Source organism: Lithobates pipiens, unplaced genomic scaffold (assembly GCF_037356315.1).
Source record: "Lithobates pipiens isolate NorthernLeopardFrog02 unplaced genomic scaffold, aLitPip1_a1.2 Scaffold_13, whole genome shotgun sequence".
Lineage (NCBI taxonomy): Eukaryota > Metazoa > Chordata > Amphibia > Anura > Ranidae > Lithobates > Lithobates pipiens.
Window position 1 is genome coordinate 238,850,554 of NW_027507718.1, and position 25,482 is coordinate 238,876,035.

The 25,482-nt window shown below is 40.7% G+C and overlaps 1 protein-coding gene across 4 annotated transcripts in view; it reads left to right on the forward strand.

Moving 5' to 3' along the window:
• The window catches only part of WDFY3 (WD repeat and FYVE domain containing 3), a 367,376-nt gene that overhangs the window by 245,233 nt on the left and 96,661 nt on the right, over positions 1-25,482 (forward strand). For 3 of the 4 annotated variants that reach the window (XM_077476410.1, XM_077476412.1, XM_077476413.1), the window contains 9 exons: positions 1,665-1,817; positions 2,716-2,789; positions 3,203-3,364; positions 3,491-3,585; positions 6,842-6,962; positions 7,888-8,105; positions 9,280-9,515; positions 12,666-12,800; positions 13,674-13,853. In XM_077476410.1, coding sequence (XP_077332536.1) covers positions 1,665-1,817; positions 2,716-2,789; positions 3,203-3,364; positions 3,491-3,585; positions 6,842-6,962; positions 7,888-8,105; positions 9,280-9,515; positions 12,666-12,800; positions 13,674-13,853 — 1,374 coding nt within the window. The remainder of the gene's footprint in view (positions 1-1,664; positions 1,818-2,715; positions 2,790-3,202; positions 3,365-3,490; positions 3,586-6,841; positions 6,963-7,887; positions 8,106-9,279; positions 9,516-12,665; positions 12,801-13,673; positions 13,854-25,482) is intronic. The other variant, XM_077476411.1, reaches the window with a different exon arrangement.

Consider the following 25,482-nt stretch of genomic DNA (forward strand, 5'->3'; position numbering starts at 1 on the left):
CCATTATATTGGGGTAGTGCATGCTTGGATTAATATAAATATATACACCCTGATAGAAGCCTTGTCGATGTGGATAGAATTTTTATTTTATTTGGTTTTATTTTTATTACTTTCATTTATTGGGGTTGTGCATGCTTGGATTAATATAAACATATACAGACAGATAGATAGAAGCCTTGTTGATGATGTGGATAGAATTTTTATTTATTTATTTATTTTTTTTACATTCATATATTTACATCAGTATTTGATATAGTTCTACCCTGCTATATAATGTCCATCCTTTTTTGGTTTTAGGTTTACTTTTTAAAAGTAAACTTGCACAAATAATGTTTTTGTCACTTTGTTCATCCAAGCTCATGCATCTCTACCCGATTTTACTTTTTACCTATTCAAAGCAATTCCTCACACAAAAGTCCTAACACTGTAGTCTAGTTATATTATTATGGATCATAAATTCTTTATATGAAGAGGGTGTAGTTAAGGCAAATTTATTTTTATTCAAAGGTCATCATTATTATACAGGATTTATATAGCACCAGCAGTTTGTGCAGCGCTTTACAAAATGAAGGCAGACAGTACAGTTACAATAAAATTTGATACAAGAAGAATCAGAGGGCTCTGCACATTAGAGCTTACAATCTAAGAGGGAGGGTCTAGTGGTACAAAAGGTAATAACTGTGGGGGATGAGCTGATGGCGAAAGTAAAAACAGTTAGTTAGAAGCGGGATAGGCTTCTTTTAAATAGTAGCATTTACAGAGTTCTTCTAAAGCTGGATAGATTCAAAGCTAGTGGGACAGTTTGGGGTAGGGAGTTCCATAGGATGGGAGAAGCTCAGGAGAAGTCCCGGGGGAGAGCATGGGAGGCGGTAACAAGGGAGCTAGAGAGGAGGAGGTCTTGGGAGGACCGGAGAGATCAGCTTGGTTGATGTTTTGGGGCAGAGTAGTGTATGGCTTTGTAAGTTGTTTTTAGTACTTTGAATTTTATTTTTTCAGCGGAAGCCAGTGGAGGGATTGGCAGAGAGGGGTAGTAGGCACTGAACGGTTGGTAAGGTGGATGAGTCTGGCAGCAGCATTCGTGATGGACTGAAGGGGGAATAGCCTATGTAAAGGTAATCTACTGAAGAGGTAGTTGCAGTAGTTGAGGTGAGAGATAACCAGCGAGTGAATTAGTAGCTTTGTGGTGTTTGTGGACAATGATTGGATGAGGGCCTGAAAGGACAATTCAGGGTTACCCCTAGCACCCTGGCATGAGGGGATGGACTGATAGTTGTACCATTGATCTTGACGGAGAAGTCAGGGGGGGAGGCATGTGAAATAAGAAATATAATGAGCGCCGTTTGGGCTAGATTGAATTTGAGGAAGTGGTGTGAAGGCCAGTCTGATATATCTGTTGGTAAGTCAGTGATATATGAGGAAACTGATGGAATGAGCTGCATATTTATCTCTGCTGTAAAATGTAATCCAAATTGCATAAATGTACCTAGTACGTGTAATATATCATATAGGATTTATATGGTGCCAACAGTTTGTGTAGTGCTTTACAATATAAAGGATATATATATCTACAATAAAAACATGTAAAAAAAAAAGGTGTGTGTGTGTGTGTATATATCTATAATAAAATCCATGCTTAGGTTTATTTTTCTGTTTTGTCATGGTAGCTTCTAGCAATGTTGCTGAAGAAAAAAAGAGGTCTTCTCAACAGCCACATTTTACATCTCACCTTTTCCTTGGTGGGAACAGTGGACAGTGGTCATGAGACTTCTATTATCCCCAACTCAACTGCCTTTCAAGATTTATTATGTGACTTTGAGGTAGGTGGCTAGCAAGAGACTGTACTCTTTAATTGGATGAAAGCTGGCATCATGGCACAAAGAAAAACATTTGTTTTAAAAAAAAGTTTAATAGTGTTATGTATTAGGCTCGGAGACCAGTAGCTATAGCAATAGAGAGGGTCACACCAACCAGTAGGCCAAGTACACGAGCAAATCACCCTGGTGAATGATGCGAGATCACACAGGGGTGGGTTCTAAGCACTAACCGGTCTTCACCAGAGCGTCTGATGGTGGAGATTGGTTTCACTGCATGTTAGTACCAGGTTGCGGTCCTCAGGATTGCTCCACCAGGAGCAAGCTGGGGTCTGGTGGCAGATGGAACAGGTAAGAATCAAGCAGAGTTGTCAAGAAACAAGCCAAATGTTAGTAACAAATGGTTGCAAGTTGGGATAAAGTGGAACCGTAGTTTGGGAACAAGCCAAAGCTCGGTAACAAATGGTTGTGAAAATACAGCTGGCAGCAGAAGTAAACAAGACATAAAGCAAAGTTGTTCTTTCTGTTGCCAGTACAGAAAGTAGTGAAAAATCTGACCAATTGGAACAGACTTCAATTAACCATTTCTTAGTCTGGAAATTCTGATCCGGCATTTATAATAAATTATACACTGTGATATTTTACTAATAAATACCCATTACAGTCGTTTTTTTTTTTTTACACCAATTGGTAATTACAACTTGGTGACCTTAATAATGTGATCGTTGCAATTTACTTTCTGAGTGCATGGAAATCGCTTTGTAAGACCACTTGTGGTCATGTACCATTTATAATACAGGTTCACTGAGGTGTATGATTTGTATTTATTTTGTAAGTATCTGCATGAAAATCCAACACTGCATTTTTTTTTGTGTGTGTTTTGTGACATGTTTTCATTTCTTAGGTCTGGCTCCATGCACCATACGAGCTTCATCTTTCCCTGTTTGAGCATTTTATTGAGCTTCTCACCGAATCCAGGTAGGACTGAAGCGGGAAAATACAAGGTGTTAATATGATATACATTTTCCACTGTACCATATGCACCAAGTTTCTCTTATTTGTTCTGTTCTGATCTCTTCAATATACCTTTAAAAGCATTTTGTTTATATCAGTTTAAAGCAGAGTTCCACTCATATAAAAGTCAGCAGCTACAAAAAGTGCAGCTGCTTACTTTTGATAATCGAAAACTTGACTCGAGCGATGTTGGCGAATACACATCGAATACGAATACAGTAAGCTAACACATGGCAATACCATGCAACACAGAATTCCTCTAAATTATAAAAAAAAAGCTGTAAACCAGAGCTAGAAAATGGTGTAAAGCTAGAAAATTATGCTGTACCTGTAGATATTATTCAGGATTTTTATATTTGCCATATATCTCGTTTCAGCGAGGCTTCAAAGAATGCAAAGCTCATGAGAGAGTTCCAGTTGATACCTAAATTATTGCTGACTCTTCGAGACATGTCTCTATCCCAACCCAGCATATCTGCCATCAGTAACGTACTGAGTTACCTGCTCCAAGGCTTCCCCAACAGCAATGACCTGCTCAGGTATTCTATTGATGATGCCTAGAAAATGAAAATAATAATATCATGATTGACTTTCAGTTTGTGAACACTAATCAAATCGTTGATGTACAACATTAATGTATTCTATGTTTTGGCTTTTGTGTTAAGGTTTGGCCAGTTCATCTCCTCAACACTACCTACATTTGCTGTTTGTGAGAAGTTTGTTGTTATGGAAATAAATAATGAGGAGAAGCTTGAGCCAGGTAAGTGCTTCACTGATTTGTATTAAGTTCATAATATCCATAATAATGAAAAGCACAACATAGCCTCTTCTTACACTATTGCATTGTACTCGCTCATTGACCAAATATAATACATCCTATAACTGTACTAGACAAACAAGAAAAAAAAATTGATTTTAATTGTACTAGGTCATATTATTTTATCTCTTTAAAAAAATGTTGGTTATTTCTGCACTGCAAGTGAACTGTACAGTATGCTGTAAATAGAAGTGCCTAATTGTTATGATTTCTCCATTATGCATTGTGTTTAACCACTACAATACAGGGCACTTTCACCCCCTTCCTTCCCAGCCCAATTTTCAGCTTTCAGCGCTCTAGCGCTTTCAGTGACAATTGCGCGGTCATGCTACACTGTACCCAAATGAAATTATCATTTTGTTCGCACAAATAGAGCTTTATTTTGGTGTTATTTATTCACGACTCCGTTTTTTTTTTTTTGCGATATAAGCGCAAAAAAAGCGGAAATTTGGAAAAAAAACAATATTTTCTTTTTTCTATTTGAAAAGAAATCCAATAAAATCAAATTTTGTCATAAATTTAAGCCAAAATGTATTCTGCTACATGTTTTTGGTAAAAAAAATTCCGTTAAGTGTATAATAATTGGTTTGTGTGATCACGGACATATGTACGCAAATGATCATGTACATATGTGTGCAGGTGATCACGTACATATGTGTGCAGATAATCATTGGGACATGTGATTTTAGTGGGACATATGTGGGGGACATGTTTTTATTATTAGGGACATGTGTTTTTATTATTTGGGGACATGTATGTTTTGGGGACATGTGTGTTTTGGGGACATATGTGGGGACTGTGTTTGTACTGTGTGGTGTGTTGTGTGTTTACACTACACTGATGATCAGTTAGTAAAAAGCTGTAAAAAGCAGCCCATACTCACTGATCATCAGCCGGCTGCAGCATTCTGCTCTCCTCTCCTCAGCGGTGACTTCCGTGTGAGGAGAGGAGAGCCGATTGCCTAGCAACCGGCTGTTTGTTTACATCACATGACGGCCGTGATTGGACACGGCCGTCATGTGATCAGGAGGGCCAATCACAGAGCCCTCCTGCCGATCTGAGATGTGCCGTGTCCGGGTGACGCGGGCACGCGCGCGCGCGATCCCGCTACTCCTGAAGGACGTTCCTGAACGTCCTATCAGGAGTAGACGGCTCCCACCCGGCCGTATATATGCATTGGCCGGGTGGGAAGTGGTTAATGTATTTTTATATGTTGGTTCAACAACCAGATCCTACAGTCATATAAAAGTCCTTCATTTATCAACACATCAAAGGTGTTATACAAAGTAACACAATATTTTTATTTTAATACAGTATTTGAACATTCCAGGCACCCCTTGATTGTCCACATGGCTACAGAGTAATTAACATATTTTTTTTTTTTCATTTTATATGTAGGATAGAATTACTATAATAAAAAAAAAATCTAAAATGCTTTACATCTAAAAAGGGTTTTTTATAATATCTCCCCCTATACATTTAAGAATACTCCATCAATTCCGTAAAAAATCTAAATTAGGAGTATTGATATCATGGGTAGCCAGAAAGTCCATGTACACATTAGATGGATGCTGTACTTGTGGATTACTTGACTAATGGATATGCCGGGTAAACCTCCACCTAGGACATCATAAATATTCAACCATGCAATGACTAATACTAGTTTGTATTATACCATCAGTATCCTTACATTCCATACTGTACCTAGTAGAAAAAGTTGGGGGACTATTTTTATCCTGTTCATTTCCCCCTGTTCTTGGCAAATCATCTATTTTACAGAATTGGCAATTATTTTTTATTTTTATGCCCTCTACAGAATCCATATAGCAGAATGCAGTCTATATTTTAAATTGTCAAACTCCTGTTTAAGATTTCCTTCCATAGAAGTATTTCTCCATATGAAGTCATACTCTCACAGACTGACACTTTGACTTTCAGCTGTGGGATTTTCTGATAAACTTGGATTTCATTATTCCTTTAGTAAGTGCTAGTTACTCCAGCAAGAAGCAGCACAACAATACTGTACCATTATACTCAATCCTCCAAGCTTACACTAATCATTGATTTCCTGCAATCATTCTGTCCTGGTCATTTTCTCATGGCTCTAATCAAGGGCAGAGGATATTTGCAGGTGCTTCTATGTCAACCAGAGTCTTTGTTTATTAGTTTGAGGATTGTACTGCATGCCCTCACACTGTTCTTTGAATCATAGTGTCACCAGTGCTAAATGTAAATTTTTTTTATAAATTCTTCTGCGGTGGACTTATGGCAGACCAAGTCTTTAGAAATCCTATTGTTTTAACCAAAAAGACCTTCTAATTTGACATTATTGCCAACCAAAAGATACACAAATATTAAGAATACATTTTTTTTTCTAGGAGATACAAAAGTCAACATCTTTGCACATGATAAAAGCTTTTACCACACAGCTATAGCATAATAAAAGAATATCTTAAACGGGATATACAACATGTCCATAAAAGTATCTAGATCGAATATCTTGCACTCTGTGTAGTACACCTAGTTATAATCTGCTGTAAAAGTTGTCATTCCACAGTGAGCCCATCAACTGGCAACATCCAACGTGTTTTAAACAGTAACTATAATAAGTTCTTCATCAGGGAATATAGTACCTAAAGAAAAATAATTTGTTGACTTTTGTATCTTTTAAAAAAAAGTTTATTCTTAATTTTTGTGTATCCTTTGGTTGCCAATAATGCCCCATTAGAATTTATCTTTGGTTCAAATATTCAGTATTAGGGATGGTGGCAACCGTTACCTGCAATTGAAGTGGCACTATTCTTGTTAGAAATCCTATTGTAGCCCATTTCATGATAAGTCGTAGTTATACTCTACAGTCTTAAGAGAGGTCATATGGCAACTACATTGATTTGTAAGAACCAGGTACCCTAAACTGTAAATTTTTGGTTTGATAGAAAAGGTAAAACCCATACTTCCATGTGTCTCAAATCCCCAACTTCAATTAGTTCTGTTCAGCTTGTCATTATGCTAGAAGTTTTTTTTTTTTTATTTACATTTGTTTGATTGTTTTAGTCATTTAAGTTAACATTCAGCTAATTAAATTACTTGTTTAATTGCCATCTTTATCATTATGGCTTTTAGGAGCCACCCATGCATAATTCCAAAATTAATCTAAAATTGCATATTTAACATTCATATATATTTTTTTTTTTATAAGGATCTGAAGATGACTTTGGAGGACTTGTCTCTGCTAATCTCATTCTTCTGAGAAACAGACTATTGGATATGTTGCTTAAGCTGCTTTACACCACAAAGGAGAAGACCACCGTGAATCTGCAGTGAGTGTTTATGAATAGTGAAGATTTCCTTGCATTTTACCAAGCTTTTCAGGTTTACTTGGGACAGTCCAGTTCTAAATAAATTTTGATTGGTTACTGTGAGATATAGCAGTTTTAGACTTGTGGTGTTCATTAAACTAGTGTCAAATACTCCCCCTTGCTGTGAGTGACAGGTGATTTAAATATCTCGTGCACTAGCCTAAGAGACATGCGTTATTTTTTAATTCCCTCCCACTCCTTTTTTCTGCTGCTCTGCCAGAATTGGATGTTCCCCACCTCAGCATAACTGGGCATGCTGAAGTCATGTGGTTGCTTTCCTGTCTTTTCACTGGATGTTAGAGATGATAGCAGAAGTTCAGTGTAAGAAATACACAGGAGAGTATGCATATTGACAAGGGGAGTGTAGAGGTGGGCGGGGAGTCTACTGACATCACGACTCCACCCACTGAGCTCCAGACAACAGACCCACCCACAGAATATGCAGTTTTTCGGGTCTCATAGCAGACAGAGGGGAGACAGGTGAAGATACATGCAGGAGGCATGTATATCCTTCTAGATAACCCCTATGGCAGTAGTTTAGAAAGGATGACATTGGGTTTACATCCACTTTAAGCAGATTGTCTACATATTTAGCTCAGTTAACATTGAGGCTGATTACTAAAGAAGTTCAATGACCACATACAAATTGTGTGAAAATTCACTTTATTGTCCAATTATGTAAAAAGAAAATCCCAGTTTACTTATTTCATCTGCACATAACTGGATAATTGAAATGAACTTGTTTTGTTGTGTGAACATTTGCAAATCTTTTGTAAATCAGCCTTATTGTCTCTAGGACATGTGATTTACAAATGGAAGGAAAAATCTTTTGTCAAGGTCCATTTTTTCATTTCGTACGTTTCTTTTGCTTTCTCTTTCTATAAAGAGCTTGTGAAGAACTTGTGAAGACTCTCGGCTTTGATTGGGTAATCATGTTTATGGAGGAACATCTGCACTCCACCACAGTGACAGCAGCCATGAGGATTTTGGTGGTTCTTTTGAGCAATCAGTCGATCCTTATCAAATTCAAGGAAGGAATTAGTGGAGGAGGATGGTTGGACCAAACAGACTCTGTATTGACCAATAAAATCGGCACTGTGCTAGGTAAAGTCTTTTCTTGTAATATGTTACAGCTGGTATGAAGGAAAAATGCCTGTACACCAAAAACAATAATAAGAAGAAAAAATCCCCAATTCTGAATTAACACTGCTTATGTTTGAACATAGAAATATGTGAAGACCAGGTTTTATCACATTTCATTTTTATTTTCTTCTTTCTCTCTCCTTTCTGCCTCCCAAAAAAAAAACATGCTCGCTCTCTTTCGCTCGCTCTCTCTCATTTGCTCTCTCTCTCTCATTCGCTCTCTCTCATTCGCTCGCTCTCTCTCTCTCTCTTTCTCTCTCTCTTTCGCTCTCGCTCTCGCTCTCTCTTGCTCTTTCTCTCGCTCTCACACTCTCGCTCTCTCTTGCTCTTTCCCTCGCTCTCTCTTGCTCTTTCTCTCGCTCTCTCTTGCTCTTTCTCTCGCTCTCTCTTGCTCTTTCTCTCGCTCTCTTGCTCTTTCCCTCGCTCTCTCTTGCTCTTTCCCTCGCTCTCTCTTGCTCTTTCCCTCGCTCTCTCTTGCTCTTTCCCTCGCTCTCTCTTGCTCTTTCCCTCGCTCTCTCTTGCTCTTTCTCTCGCTCTCTCTTGCTCTTTCTCTCGCTCTCTCTTGCTCTTTCTCTCGCTCTCTCTTGCTCTTTCCCTCGCTCTCTCTTGCTCTTTCCCTCGCTCTCTCTTGCTCTTTCCCTCGCTCTCTCTTGCTCTTTCCCTCGCTCTCTCTTGCTCTTTCCCTCGCTCTCTCTTGCTCTTTCCCTCGCTCTCTCTTGCTCTTTCCCTCGCTCTCTCTTGCTCTTTCCCTCGCTCTCTCTTGCTCTTTCCCTCGCTCTCTCTTGCTCTTTCTCTCGCTCTCTTTCCCTCGCTCTCTTTCCCTCGCTCTCTTTCTCTCGCTCTCTCTCTCGCTCTCTTTCTCTCGCTCTCTTTCTCTCGCTCTCTTTCTCTCGCTCTCTCTCTCGTACGTTCTCTCGCACTCTTTTTATCCTTCCTTATCTCACTCTCATTCACTCTCTCAAACTCTCTCTCTCAAATATGTTTTACTTTTGTATGCTGTGTTTTATTCTGCAGGCAACTTGTATCCTTTTCTCACCTGTTCATGCATATTGTTGTTCCTATAACAGTCAAGCAATGTTAGTTTTGCGTTATTGTATTTGCAGTCTGCAACAGACTCTCCTGTTTGACTTTGCAGGTTTCAATGTTGGAAGGAGTGCTGGCGGCAGATCAACGCTCAGGGAGATTAACCGTGATGCATGTCATTTTCCTGGCTTCCCGGTCCTTCAGTCACTTCTTCCCAAGCACACTAATGTACCTGCCCTTTACTTTCTGCTCATGGCTCTGTTCCTTCAGCAACCGGTCACTGAACTGCCTGAGAACTTGCAGGTCAGTGCACCTGTCACCAGCAACCGAAGTAACCGGGGTTGCCAGGTAGGAATTAACCAGTGAGGCATGTATGTGTTTTGTCACTCTCTTTAGATTAGACAATTAATCTGGTATAATTAATATAGAGCTCTCTCAAAAACTTTTTCCTTCAATTAGTTTAAAGTTTAGACCAAATACAGATCCATAATGTCGATCAACATATATTTTTAAGAGGAACACACACGGGACACTAAATAAACATAGAGAAAAAATACAAAGAAACAACGCATAAACTTTCCAGAAGTTGCATATCTACTATGCCTTCTCCATTAATCGATGAACAGTGCACATCTCTATCATACTTTACATATCAGTTTATAAAGTGGACAGGGCAGCATTGTGGCGTATGCCACATTAATAGATCAGAAGATAGAAAATATATACTAAAAGAAACATAGGACAACTAAAACTACCTGCACCATTTCTTTTAATTTAAATACTTTCATCATTTCCCTTTTCAGAAACACAACATTTTTATTTCTGCTCCGATAATGTCCACAAATAATGTAGCTGAAACATTTTTCAAGGCAGGACAAGTTTTCTTTTAATGATCTTCTGAAACCAACATTTCTATATAATTATATTAACAATGCAAGTGATTCTTGAGTGTCTCTTAGTTCTTTTTAGTTTTACCTGGCTCCTCTTGTTCTATTAGATATGCTTTATTTACTATAATGTACAAAATATTGTGTAACCTAGTTAGACTTCAGCTTTAAATACATAGATTTCAAGTTATTCTTATTAGAAATCTTTTCACTTGACCTAATATATTTTTCAGATTGAAAGGTTGTGCAGAGCTTCTCAATAAGCATAATAAATTGGTCATGTAATTTTTTATGAAAAAAAAAAATAATGTATCTGCCTAGTATAGTCATAGTCAATCTTTCTCCTAAAGCTGACCATACATGGATCAAAATTCAGCTGGTTCAGCAGGGATCAGCCGGGGTTGGATCCATGTATGGGCAAATTGATTATACCCTAGTAAATCTGTTGAATAACTTGGGCACAACCAGTCTGTCAGTTTTTATGTTTACTGCCAGCGGCTATAGCTGCTAGCAGTAATCTGTGTGTTCTGCTGACTGGGAAGACTCCTCTCGCCCCCTGCTGATAGAACATATAATAGCGTTGCAGGAGAGATTCCCTCTTCAACATTGACTGTGTTGATGGAGGAATCGAGCGTTTTTCTTTCCTTCCACCTGTGGTGAAAGTAAAGAAACTTGCGTCTTCTATGGGCTGCTTAAGACTCCAGGGGTTTTGTACAGACAAAGCTAAAAAGCAGCAAACTCCACAAAACACCTCATAATTAAATTATATCTAAATCCAAAAGCAAAAATATACTATACTGCAACTTGTTAATCCTTAAATGTAAAGACTGTTTTTTTTTGTTTTGTTTTTTCAAGCTTTTATTTTTACCTAGTGATCCTGCCAGTAACAAACTTCCTGTCTTAAAGAGGAACTGATGTCTGCTCACCTAATTTGTAATAAAAACATCTTTGCCATTCTGAAGCTTCCCTCCAACCACTTTGCTTATTATTTTATATATATATTGTGATTCTGTACTTGCCAAATATGCTGCAGAAATCTCCCTCCACTGAGTCTGGCTGCAACCATTTTACTGTGGGAAGCTGAAGCTGCTGCTTTTTAATTCTTGGATTTGCACAGCGGCACACTTCCAGCTCTGTAGCACTGCAGCTCTCATTGGCCCTCTTATGACTCATCCCCCTCCCTTCCTGGCAAACTCTCACGAGTTTGTGAAAGCTGTGCATGATGTCATAAGCCTAGGCTTTTTACCAGACAAGAAACGGGAAGTGGGCTGTATAAGTTATTTACTGGCAGAAAAAAATGTTTTACTATCAAAAGTTAAAACAGCAAGGTCCGTGGATTTAATAGATGGAAAGATGGAAAAATTACCCAAGTTCCGCTTTAAGATTGCTACACTCTATGGAGAAGCAACAAAACCACTGTTGGACAACGGCTTTGTCAATTTGTGGAGAGCGTAGTTAAGTTAGATGGACCTAACTAACAAATTAAAGCTAAACTCCATCTAAAATGTTTTAAAGTATAACTAATAGTTTTTGTTAAAGTGGAGAGGGATTACAGCACCTGACACATTTGTATTGCCATCTGTGCCATTAGATTTACCTCTTCTTCTTCTTTTTTTTTTTTTTTTGTCCTTTTACCATTATTACTGAGAGTGAAAGTGAAAGAAATCACTACTTTTGGGTCTCTAAAACAGGAATAGAGGGGAAATTTTCCAATGGGGACGCTGGTTCTGGTGGCAATAAGAGATTCCCTCACTTTGGAGGCATTTGGTCCCACTTTCTGCTGTGGCTATGGGAAGGAAGTGAAGGGAAATCTTCCCACTGGCAAAAACAGAAAGGGATTATAAATCTTCCTTGCGCTACCCAAAATGGGGGAAAAAAAGGTTTGATTTTAGTACAACTTTAAGCAGTTACAGCAAACATATTTTTTTTGTGATAAACCATTGTTAGCATCCCTGACAGTGGTAAATGGTATCTGCTACTTTGCCTGGACAGCTTGGCCTTTTAAAGGAAGGTTAAATTAGCAGACTTGCTCGTCGTATCACGCGGTAAAAATAAAGAAAGAGTCTTTAAAAAAAAAAATGTAACCATAACATTTAGGGCCCTTTCACACTGAGGCGGGGTTGACATCAGCGGTAAAGCACCCCTGTGTTCGGCTGCTAGCAGAGCGCTTTTAACCCCCGCTGGCAGCTGAAAAAGAGTTAAAACCACCTCCAAAGTGCTGCTGCAGCAGCGATTTGCTGGCAGTATAGCCGCGCTGCCCCATTGATTTCATTGGGCAGGAGCGGTATACACGCTGCTCCAAAGATGCTGCTAGCAGAACTTTTCTTTAGCATCCTGCCAGCACACCGCTCCAAAAACCCACCTTCTGTGGTTTGATTATTTTAGGTTGAAGTTCTCTTCCCAGCTGCCACATCAGTCCTTTATAAAGAAAGTCCTTTATAAAGAGAGATTATTTATTTCTGTCACTTACTGCAGTGAAAGTAGGCAGGTCAGAATCAAGGCACAGAAGTAGATTTCGGCTCTGGCACGAGACAAACCTTGGGGGGTGCAGATTCCAGGCTTTACATTGCTGCTGGTGCTGTAATTGTAATTTGATGTTTTCTTTCCTTAGTTTGACTTGGATTCCATCTGGACTTTCATCTTTGGAGTTCCTGCTTCCAGTGGGAATGTGTTCTCCTCCATCCACAATGTTTGCACAGAAGCTGCCTTACTGCTACTGGCCATGCTCAGGACAATGCTTAATTCTGTAAGTGTTTACATTTTCAAGAGTTACATTTAAAGGAACCTTGGTTAATGTCTAGGACATTCGAGTCGTCTGGCAGTATATCTTTCACTTAATTTTTTCCTGTTGTGCTTTTGTGTGATGCCCACTTTTTTTTTTACACAGATTGCCATGCACTTAAAGGCTAAGTTCACTTTGGAACTTGTTACATGTTCCATCCATATTTAGGGTGGAACATGTAACATAGTCCAGCTCGTAACCCTCTCCACCCCTCCCTCCCGATCCACCCCTCCCTATGACAGCTGGCAGAGGCTCTCCTCCCTGCAACAGCTGTCATTTTTTGTAAGCAGCAAGCCTATGTGGGGCTCTGCCAACACAGCTACGTTGTTCATTCACAAAATGTGTCCTGTGAATGAATAAAGTACAAGTACAGTCTGCCACTGCAGGAGATTGACTTGGACTTGTTGTTTCAACAGGCTGCAGGGGCACTGTTGAGAGCTGTCATAGTCCAATGACATGTCCTTTGGCTTTCAAAGAGAAAGGCATGGGCAGACAGTTGCAGGAGCCCCACGATATACTTGATCGTGGGTGCAATGCATTAAACTGATTTATTTTTTCGTATATCTAAAAATGATTGTAAAATGATGCATTTTCCTTGAATTGTCAAATTTAAGATGTTAAATACTTTAATTTCCATAGGGAGAAGTATTCATTTTATTTTATTACTGACACTCTTTTATCAGACAGTGGCAGTTAATCACTGTGTAATCTGCAGTCATCATTTAATATCAAGCTACTATTACAATACTTGTAATTTCACAAATCTCTCTAGCAAGTAATATTTCAAGTTGCATTGCTGATGTTACATTAATTCAAAGACTTTTGCTTTTTACACAGCCATGGCAGTCAGAGGAGGAGGGCTCGTGGCTTCGAGAGTACCCAGTTACTCTGATGCAGTTCTTCCGTTACCTCTACCACAATGTTCCAGACCTTGCTCCAATGTGGAACAGCCCTGAGTTCCTGTGTGCCTTGGCAGCATCTGTATTCTCCTTCAACATTCGTCCATACTCTGAAATGGTAAAGAGCCATTCTTCTTGTGATTACTTCTATTAGACATGCCAGGATGTGTATGATTAGAGTGTGACTACTTACTGCAAATATAAAAACACATGTTTTGGAACATGAAAGGTGTATTTCTCTACATATAACCAGTCGCTAAAATGTACAAACCTGCATCAATATTTTTGTAATGGGGTAAAAAATAAATGTTATGAGCTCTTTTTATAATAGTTACTTGAGATTTAGGTTGAAATGTTATACAATAGTTACTGTTTTATACTGTATTATCCTTGTCCTGTTGGCAGGGCAAGGATAATAGTCATAGATGTCAAGGTCTCCTCTTAGTTCTGCTTTTATTCTATGAATCTGCAGCTAAAAACTAAGCTCACCATATTTTTCTATGTTAATGTTTTATTCCGTAGAATTATAAACTATAACACATTCATGTTCTACACTACAAAGCTAAAGCAGTAGTCTGGGACGAAGAAATCATTGATTCATGCTTGCTAATTATTATTTTCTATATTCTATGTTATCATTTAACGTGCATGTAGACTACTTTAGAGACTTTTACAAAAGGTTTAATTTAAAGTGGAAGTAAATCCATCGATTTAAACAGTTAAAAAAAAGGCATGCAGGGAACTAATTGGCTGTGCTCTCAGCCAAACTATCAAACCATCCAATGGCTGGTGTCATAACGAATCACATGTGCAGCACCATAGCAGTTGAAGATTAAACAGAGGCAAAGATGGCAGCTTCCTTGGCTGAAAAGGATAGGGGAGTTTACTTCCACTTTAATCTCATGTACACCATTATTTATGTGCATGTATGACTGCATGGGCTGTGAATCGGGGCTACTGCACCTATATGATCACGGACATTAAAAAACACTGAGCTAGCAGTGGAAAATGTTTGGAGGATATTTCAGATTCAATCATTTGTGCACAATCCAGATTTCATCTGAATGGGCTGATGTTGCAGATGTCTATTGGCAAATACCTGTAGCCTATGACCCCATACACACTATTAGATTTTCTGCAGATTTTTGTCTTCAGATTTACCAAAACCATATAATATGAGGTCAAAGAGTTTCAATTTGTATGCAATCAGGCAGGCCCTTGCACTACGTGGTTTGGGTAAATCTGAAGACAAAAATCTGCAGAAAATCCAATAGTGTGTAAGGGGCCTAAGAGTAACACGAGACGTTTTTACAACCTCTCCCGAACAATTTAACTTGACAGATAGAAACCCACTATTACAACATCCGTTTTGCCGCGTTTACATGCCACGATTAGCCATGTTTGCATTTTAGAATTTTATTTTTTATTTTCAAAATAGCCAAAAATGAAAAACTCCTGTAAACTAAACACGGCTAAATGCAAGTTACCGCGTTTAGCGTTTGGAGTTTGAAATGCCTCTAAACTCAGCGTCCAAACTCATTTTTTTGCTTTCCAAAAAAAGCCTCTAAACTCAACTGCCTAAAAACTAAATTAAACGAACCTGTGTACATGTACACATAAGATAACATTGGATGAGTTCAGGGGCAGCTGAAAAAGCAGCCAACTGCCTCTGAACGTCCGTTTACCAGCAGCATTGTACATGAGGCCTAAAGGATCCATTTAAATCCCTTCGAAACAATCCTGTCAGGAAAAAAATTACAAAACTAACTTCAAAAGAGAAGTGTACGGTAATTATTTACCTCTCTCTCCGTCCTCGCCATCAAACTCTGAAATAAATTATTCCTCTGACGTCCACTGAGAAACTGACACTTCCAGAAGTGTCAATCTTGGTCCCCTGCAGCCCTCAGGGGTTCATTCCATGGACTTCTGTATCACTACAGGACATAGTGAATATCTTGAGGTTGGTGGGGAGAAGCACTGAGCACAACGGAGGGGGGGGGGGGGGGGGGGGGGGGGGTCAGGAGATTGACACTTCCAGAAGTGTCTACTTTAGAGGAACACCTCTAATATGGGAATTTAAGCTATACTACTGTTTACCTCAAATCACATTTTGTTACAAATGTACTAAAAAAGAAAAACAAGAAATAAAGAAATCTTGCGAGCCACCACTTATGTGTAGCATTTTTTTAAACATATACTAAAAAAATAAATGGTCCACACATATTCATAGGTTAGGAATTTAAAGCGGTTTTGTACAGAAAATTGCAAGTTCATCTTAGGCCTCATGCACACGAGACGCAGTTAAACGCGCGTTCAGATGCAGTTGGACAGTTTTTTCAACTGCCCCTGAACTCATTCAATGTTATCCTATGTGTCCATGCACACAGTCTCGTTTTTTTCCGTTTTTATGCAGTTGCGTTTAATCTCGTTTTTCCAGAAGCAAAAAAATGCGTTCAGAAGCAAAAATTTCCACGTTTCAGACGCAAAACGCGGTAAAACGCGGCAAAACGCCGCTACCGCGTTTAGCCGCGTTTGCGTTTATATGCGTTTTTAAAGGTGACCTTTTTTTTTTTACATTCAAAATCTCAAAAATGATTGCAAATGATGAAAAACCATTAGAAAAATATTTTAAACAATTGCAAGTGGACAATCCACAACTTGTGGCAAGTGACATGGCAGGTGGCAAGTGACGTGGCAAGTGGACAATCCACAACTTGTGGCAAGTGACATGGCAGGTGGCAAGTGATGTGGCAAGTGGACAATCCACAACTTGTGGCAAGTGACGTGGCAGGTGAAGTGGCAAGTGACATGGAAAGTGGACAATCCACAACTTGTGGCAGGTGACGTGGCAAGTGACCTGGCAGGTGACGCGGCAAGTGACCTGGCAGGTGACGTGGCAAGTGGAAAATCAACAACTTGTGGCAGGTGACTGGCATGTGACGTGGCAAGTGGACAATCCATAACTTTTGGCAGGTGACGTGGCAAGTGACGTGGCAAGTGGACAATCCACTTGTTGCAGGGGACGTGGCAAGTGACGTGGCAACTGGACAATCCACTTGTGGCAGGGGATGTGGCAAGTGACGTGGCGAGTGGACAATCCACAACTTGTGGCAGGTGATGTGGCAAGTGGACAATCCACTTGTGGCAGGTGACGTGGCAGGGGACGTGGCAAGTGGACAATCCACAACTTGTGGCAGGTGACGTGGCAGGTGACGTGGAAAGTGATGTGGCAAGTGGACAATCCACAACTTGTGGCAGGTGATGTGGCTGGTGACGTGGCAAGTGGACAATCCACATCTTGTGGCAGGTGATGTGGCAGGTGACGTGGAAAGTGGTGTGGCAAGTGGACAATCCACAACTTGTGGCAGGTGATGTGGCTGGTGACGTGGCAAGTGGACAATCCACAACTTGTGGCATGGCAGGTGACGTGGAAAGTGGACAATACACATCTTGTGGCAAGTGACGTGGCAGGTGATGTGGCAAGTCACGTGGCAAGTGGACAATCCACAACTTGTGGCAGGTGATGTGGCTGGTGACGTGGCAAGTGGACAATCCACAGCTTGTGGCAGGTGGCATGGCAGATGACGTGGAAAGTGGACAATCCACATCTCGTGGCAAGTGACAGGGCAGGTGACGTGGCAAGTGACGTGGCAAGTGGACAATCCACAACTTGTGGCAGGTGACGTGGCAGGTGATGTGGCAAGTGATGTGGCAGGTGATGTGACAAGTGGACAATCCACATCTTGTGACAAGTGACGTGGCAGCTGACGTGGCAAGTGACGTGGCAAGTGGACAATCCAAAACTTGTGGCAGGTGACGTGGCAAGTGACGTGGCAAGTGGACAATGCACAGCTTGTGGCAAGTGGCATGGCAGGTGGCAAGTGATGTGGCAAGTGGACAATCCACAACTTGTGACAGGTGACGTGGCAAGTGATGTGGCAGGTGATGTGGCAAATCACGTGGCAAGTGGAAATCCACAACTTGTGGCAGGTGATGTGGCTGGTGACGTGGCAAGTGGACAATCCACAACTTGTGGCATGGCAGGTGACGTGGAAAGTGGACAATCCACATCTTGTGGCAAGTGACGTGGCAGGTGATGTGGCAAGTAGACAATCCACAACTTGTGGCAGGTGATGTGGCAAGTGACGTGGCAGGTGATGTGGCAAGTGACGTGGCAAGTGGACAATCCACAACTTGTGGCAGGTGATGTGGCTGGTGACGTGGCAAGTGGACAATCCACAGCTTGTGGCAGGTGGCATGGCAGATGACGTGGAAAGTGGACAATCCACATCTCGTGGCAAGTGACGTGGCAGGTGATGTGGCAAGTGACGTGGCAAGTGGACAATCCACAACTTGTGGCAGGTGATGTGGCTGGTGACGTGGCAAGTGGACAATCCACATCTTGTGGCAGGTGGCATGGCAGGTGACATGGAAAGTGGACAATCCACATCTTGTGGCAAGTGACGTGGCAGGTGATGTGGCAAGTGACGTGGCAAGTGGACAATCCACAACTTGTGGCAGGTGATGTGGCAAGTGACGTGGCAGGTGATGTGGACAATCCCCAACTTGTGGCAGGTGACGTGGCAAGTGACGTGGCAAGTGGACAATCCACAACTTGTGGCAGGTGACGTGGCAGGTGACGTGGCAAGTGGACAATCCACAACTTGTGGCAGGTGACGTGGCAAGTGATGTGGCAGGTGATGTGGCAAGTAGACAATCCACAACTTGTGGCAGGTGATGTGGCAAGTGACGTGGCAGGTGATGTGGCAAGTGACGTGGCAAGTGGACAATCCACAACTTGTGGCAGGTGATGTGGCTGGTGACGTGGCAAGTGGACAATCCACAGCTTGTGGCAGGTGGCATGGCAGATGACGTGGAAAGTGGACAATCCACATCTCGTGGCAAGTGACGTGGCAGGTGATGTGGCAAGTGACGTGGCAAGTGGACAATCCACAACTTGTGGCAGGTGACGTGGCAGGTGATGTGGCAAGTGGACAATCCCCAACTTGTGGCAAGTGACATGGCAAGTGGACAATCCAAAACTTGTGGCAGGTGACGTGGCAAGTGACGTGGCAGGTGATGTGGCAAGTCACGTGGCAAGTGGACAATCCACAACTTGTGGCAGGTGATGTGGCTGGTGACGTGGCAAGTGGACAATCCACAGCTTGTGGCAGATGACGTGGCAGTTGGACAATCCACAACTTGTGGCAGATGACGTGGCAAGTGGACAATCCACAACTTGTGGCAGGTGCCGTGGCAAGTGACACGCTAAATACAAGTACACTGCAGCTCTCACAGCTGCTGCTACTCACTCTGGTCTCACAAAATTGCTGAAATAGTTAATAATACTGTTTTTTTGAGCTGGGGAGGGTCTATGATGTTAGCTTAACTAAACGCTTCTAGACGCAAACGCGGTAAAACGCCGCTAAATCGCGGTAAAAATCGCGGCAAAACGCGCGTTTCTAAACGCCGGTTTCAACATGTGTCCAGCAGCGTTTGCATCTGCGTCTCGTGTGCATGAAGCCTTATTCAAATGGCTTTGGAACATAGATGCAGTTATGACCATTGAAATAAAATAATATGCAGTATTTACCTTTTATTTTTAATGTTTATGCCGACTTCCGGGCTCTCCTCCCGTGGGAGTAGGCATGTTTATCGGCTTCGCAATGGTCCCTGGGAACTTTTTTAGCTATTTCCCAGGAATCAGTGGGGGACACAGTCATGCCGAAATCTCGTGAGATTTCGGAAGGAGGACGCCGGTCACGTAACGAGGGCATGTCCGATATTGCCATTTTGAAAGTGGGCAGGCAGCTCTATCTGCCATTACCACTATAGCACACGAGGCAAGAGGAAGGAAAACAAAGAGGACACTCAATGAGCATGTGCGAGATGGAGCGGTGGATGCTGGGAGCTCAGCGTCATCGCATCCAGGAAGTAAATGCCTGTGGGCTTCAAACGCCCACAGTGAAAATGGAAACCGCCGGACTGCTTTTTTAAAAGTTTTCCTTAGCAAAGAAATCGTCACGCCGGGGGTTAAAAAGACGCCGATCGTGACTGCAAAGACACCGTAGGAATCGCCCACCAGTGACACAGGTAAAAAAAAAAAAAACGGCAGCGGAATCCCGCTTTAAAGAGCTAAATGCATATATGTCCTTGAAATGAGTCAATGGGTTTTGTGAGTTTTTCCGCCTTCTTCAGGACCGACCAGGAGATTATAATTTATAATGGGTTGTACAGAATAGTAGAATGATCTACCTATAAACGAATATGTTGAGAAATTTAATTTGTCCAGAAACTTCAAAAATCATTGAAGTGGTGCTTAAAACTGTGCCTGCCAGCCCATGGGAGAAACATCAAGACACAAATCGCTTGTATTGTGCCCCCAGGAAGTGTATGTTGCAGATATAGTGAGTGAGTAGATCTCAGGGTTAATAATCCAGGATAGGAATTTCAGTCTAAAAGATGTGTAAGGAAGATTCCGCAGAGCACTCGCACAAAGTCACTAGGCCGTCTCACTATCAATTGATGGCATTCAAACATCATTACAGGAAAACACTGCCTGTGTAATGGATCTGATTAATAAATGTGCTCATGATGAAATGTCTATTCCAATATATGCTTATATCAGCTTCTGCTCTTAATAAGCCTTAAGGAGGAGGTAAACTATCCCACACTGATGCTTCTTTTCATTTAGTCCATTACAATAAGTAATTATCAGACTATAGCCACTGTAATCCAGCCCAAATCGCATATTACTTACTGTTTAAAGAAACTTTAAAAAAACTTGTTTCCAGGCGTTAGGCAGTGCCATCTTAAGTATTGTTTTCTGAGTCCACAGTGGAGTGTATTTCCGCCCTTACATTAAGCACTTCCTGTACTGTTAACCAAGCCTCCTTCTCAATCCAATGTTTCTATGGCAACCCTGCTTCCCTGTTCATAGCTTACTTGTTTATTTCATAGTATTTACTTGTGCCAATGTCTAATGTTTGCCTTTGTCAGACTTATCAGCTTCAGCTGATAAGACTGCAGTAATGGCCAGGTTTACACAAGTTTACACTGCATGTGATGTCACATGGTCACATGGTGTGTAGGAGGAAGCTCTGAGTGATTAGCAGAGTTCAGTGTTGTGCCATAGGAAGTCCTGATAACAGATGGATAAGACATAGAGAGTATGCCTTAAATCAGGGGAGATCTGGGCATGCTCAGTGACTTCATTCTACACAACAACAAGGATTACAACAATACTAAGCCAGTAAGGAGATATCTACAAGCAGTGTTCATTAGGTTTTTTTATGCTGATTTACATGGGACAAAATTGTGGGGGAGGGTTTACAACCACTTTAAGACATATTCAGATATTTTGCAAAGCTTAGGAACTGGACTGACAGTCAACAGTTAACGAAAAGTTTGCACCTGTTTCCGAATATAACAACATAACACCAATGGATTAAAAAGAAGCAAGAAATGCTGCAGAAATGCTTGCAAGAGCAAAGCTACTTCCTCAAATGAGCACCCAGCTAAAACCAATGTTTTAGCACCATATGTATTTTTATATTTGTGGTTTGTATGCGCCAGTCTTGTTGACATATCTCTTAATCTTTAATGGAATTTTGTAATAATCTGGAGAAGTGGAAATATTAACAGAAAGTATTTTACTCTGAACGGGTGTAAGCTGAGGAAGATTTCTTTTGCATGGAGCAGCCTTTTTGAGCATTTTTTTACAAGGTCATTTTATACAAGATGTGCTTTTATTTTTTTATTTTTTTCATACAAATATGATTTTCTTTTGGTCAGATTCCAATAAATGTCTGACTTTGTGGTTTGCCATTGTATAAAGCAAAACAGCAGTGTGTGCCACGCTGAGATGGGAATATATATCATATTGACATCTATCCTCAGAGATAATTAGCACGCAGCAATTAGCTGCCTGGAAGTCAAATGACCCTTGCTTATTACATGTATGTCTGAGGGCCTGTAAACAACTCATGTGTAAAATGAAAGCGAACAGCACCTCCGCACATAGAACCATAAATGTCACATTACACAGCTGTTCCTGGTTTATTAGGAGAACATGATCTAACCAACTGACATTTATCTTGTATAGTACAAAAGAACCCTAAAATATTATGACAAGTTCGCAGAGATGGCTGATTAAGCGTTTCCGTCAATTTTTTATTTATTTTTTTCTCTAAGAATTTGCATGTATCCTATTATACTTCCTAAAGTAGCAGTTCAGTTATTGACATTCATATCACCAGTGCTGACACCTAGACATAAAGGGGGATTTATTAAACTGAAGAGTGTAAAGTCTGGTGCAGCTGCGCAATCAACTTCTAAAGCCTGGTACATACTACGGGCCGGTTCACACTGCAGGCGATGCAAGGCGACACCGACTTGCCTCGCCGCGACCTCAGCGGCAACTTGCAGATGACTTCTGTATAGAAGTCAATGAAAGTCGCCCCAAGGTCGCCCGAAAGTAGTACAGGAACCTTTTTTCTGAGTCGGAGCGACTCGAGTCGCTCCTCTCAGAACGGTTCCATTGTACAGAACGGGGGCGACTTGTAAGATAGCGGCGAGTCGTGTCGCCTCGCATCGCCCGCAGCGTGAACCGGCCCTACTAGTTTTTTGTTTTTGTTTTGTTTTTTCAACCAGATGGGTTGAACAACAAAAAAAACATGACATCTCAGGAGCCACTGTACTATCAGTTTCAGTTATGTATCAGTTTTTGAACTTGTTTTGCTGTTTTAAGTAATACAATCCCTTTATAAAGTAAAAAATCTAAATGTAGGTAAGTTTCCTATTATTTATTTAGGCCTGGTTCACACTAGTGTGATTTTTCAGATGCATCTTGAGTCATTTAGAATCGCGTGACAATGGAAATCACATTGTTGTCAATGGTGCCCATTCACATCAATGTGGCACAGCACGGCATGATTTTGGAAGAGTCCTGTACTACTTTGATGTGATTCCAATACGATTTTGGCTCCATGGACTTTAAAAGAAAAGCACAAAAAAACATCCACGTGTGATTTGACAGATTTTTGATGCAAGCTTGGTGCTTTTTTTATTCCATATACTCTCCTCCTCCCTGGCACAACCCTCCTTAAACAAATCTAATGATAAGCATAGGTGTAATTGAAGACCTTTTCCTCATGTGCACAAACCCAGAACTGGCCTCTTTATTCCCTATTTGCAATGACTGGATAGATTCGGTATCTATGCTTCCTCTTCCTCTGCCCCTCTTCTTCAGTCAGAACACAGTAGCTGTAAGGACTGCTGCCATGACCAACGACAGAGAGGGCATGACCGCTTAACCGCCATACAACACAGACAAGAACAAGTGCAATGTTTCGGAGCCTCGCAGGACCCATTCATCAGGCCTGGGATATGATGAAGGGGTCCTGCGTGGCTCTGAAACATTGCACTTGTTCGTTTGTGATGTGATCTTTCTGCAATAAAAGCTTTAGATAACATTTGAAGGTCCATGGTGTGCTGGCAAATATGTGCATTGATCTTTAATGTGTCCAGTATCCAGCTGGTAGCTGCTGTAGCACCCGTTACTGACAAACCCTGTTCCAGGAAGGTGTGTGGGAGTATAGACAATACAATATAGACAGACGAGGATATCACAGCAGCTATGCTTATCGGTGGGAAAAAATAAAATAAAATGCAGAGGTATGATAATCGCATCAAAAATGCATAAAAACAAGTCGCACTGAAAATCTTATCAAATTGCAGACTCAGTAATGTAAACCTAGCCTTATGCCATGTACACACGACCGGACTTTCCAGCAGACTAGGTCTAGCGGTCTTCCCGACTGACTTTTGATGGACTTTCCGAATGAACGGACTTGGCCACACACAATCACACCAAAGTCCGATGGATTCAACCGCGATGACGTACGACCAGACTAGAATAAGGAAGTTCATAGCCAATAGCTGTCCTAGCATCGGTTTTTGTCATCCGGACTAGCATACAGACGAACTGATTTTTCTACCGGACTCGAGTCTGTCGGAAAGATATGAAACATGTTCTAAATCTAAAGCCTGTATGATTTTTAGACAGCAAAGGTCCAATGACGCCCACACATGGTCAAATTGTCTGATGGATTCATGCTGTCTGACCTTTTGCTGTCAAAGTCCGGTTGTGTGTACACGGCATTAGTCTCTCATTAACCTATTGGTAAAATATACAGCAACATATTCATTGCACAGAGTCTCATGGAAAAGAAAATGGTGCCCATTCTTATCAGTGCGACTCAGTACAGTACGACTTTGGAACAGGTTTCTGCTCTACTTGATGCAGTTTACAGTATAATTTGGCCTCATAGAATATGCAAAGTTGCTCTACACAATTGCACTGGAAATCTCTGCAAAATTGTATAGCAGCAGTAAACCGAGCCTGAAGGTTGAGAGAGATTTAGGCAAGGCCTATATTTACAAAACCAAAAACACAGACATTAGGCATGGGCATTGGGTTTTACATGATTTTGTTATCTTTAGGCCACTATATTAGCTATTTAAATTTGTTTCTGACCCTGGATGATGCCTGAGCAAAGATGATGCTGGCCATTTAGGGAGGAGGGGAGAATGAAGGTAATGTCGGGGGAATACTGCAAACCATGTGAAAGTGTTAAACATTATTTAGCATGCCTATTACTTAGTAATAAGTAATAGGCAGTAATAGATAAAGAAATAATATATCTGGTGCTAGATGTGCTTTAAAATGACAGAACAAGTCAGATCATACTATTAGGGAGTCGATCACTGTATTCAAGTTCTGACTTTATTATGACACAACCAAATTCGTTCTATCTTTTTTATGAATCCAGGACGACAACTGTAATTATTTTTTTTTTTGTGAATGTAAAGCATTATTTCCTTTGTGATTTCAGATTTATTATCAGAGTATATTTCAGATTTTCTCTTATTCTTTGTGACTTGAACAAAGCACAATGATAATTTACAAAAGGCTGTGTCCCATAATAACCAAGTAGATTTAATTTTATTGTAGTAAAATTTGTTTTGCTTGTTCGCCATGGGTCTCAGCACTTTTTTGTTTATTGCGGCAGCCTTAGCATAATTATATACAGATTTTCTTGGCTGTTTAATATTTTTTCCTGGATTTATATTTAAATGTAAATTATTTGGTTTGCTTACATCCTGGTAGAAATACAAAATGGAGCATTTGAATAGCAAATTTCCATGTTAAAGGTATAGAATTGTATACTTCTAACAGGAGGATCAGCAAGAATTGTTACTATTAACCCTTTGAGGACCAAGGGACGTATTTGTCCCATGTTTTTAATTGCCTGTATCATCTGATTAAGAACTTTAAAATACTTCCTTTTTTTTTTTTTTTTTTTGTTTGAGTCAAAATATTATCAACAAAAGGATCTAACTTTTTGCCAGTTATTTCATGAAATGGCTTAGTTACAGCAACTGAAGTGTACAAACTTAAAAAAAAAAAAAAAAAAAAAAAATTGGTAATCTTATGGTCCTCAATGGGTTAACTAATTGCAATGAGCTGATAATAAAATACGGGAGCAGCTGATAGTACACCCCTTTTTGTGTTGCCAGTGCTGAAACCACATTTTACAGAACATGTGAAGCAGGGCTATGCAATTAGCAGACCCCCAGCTGTTGCAGGACTACAAATCCCATCATGCCTCTGGGTGTCATGCTTGTGGCTGTCAGTCTTGCTATGCCTCATGGGACTTGTAGTTCTGCAACAGCTGGTGGTCCGC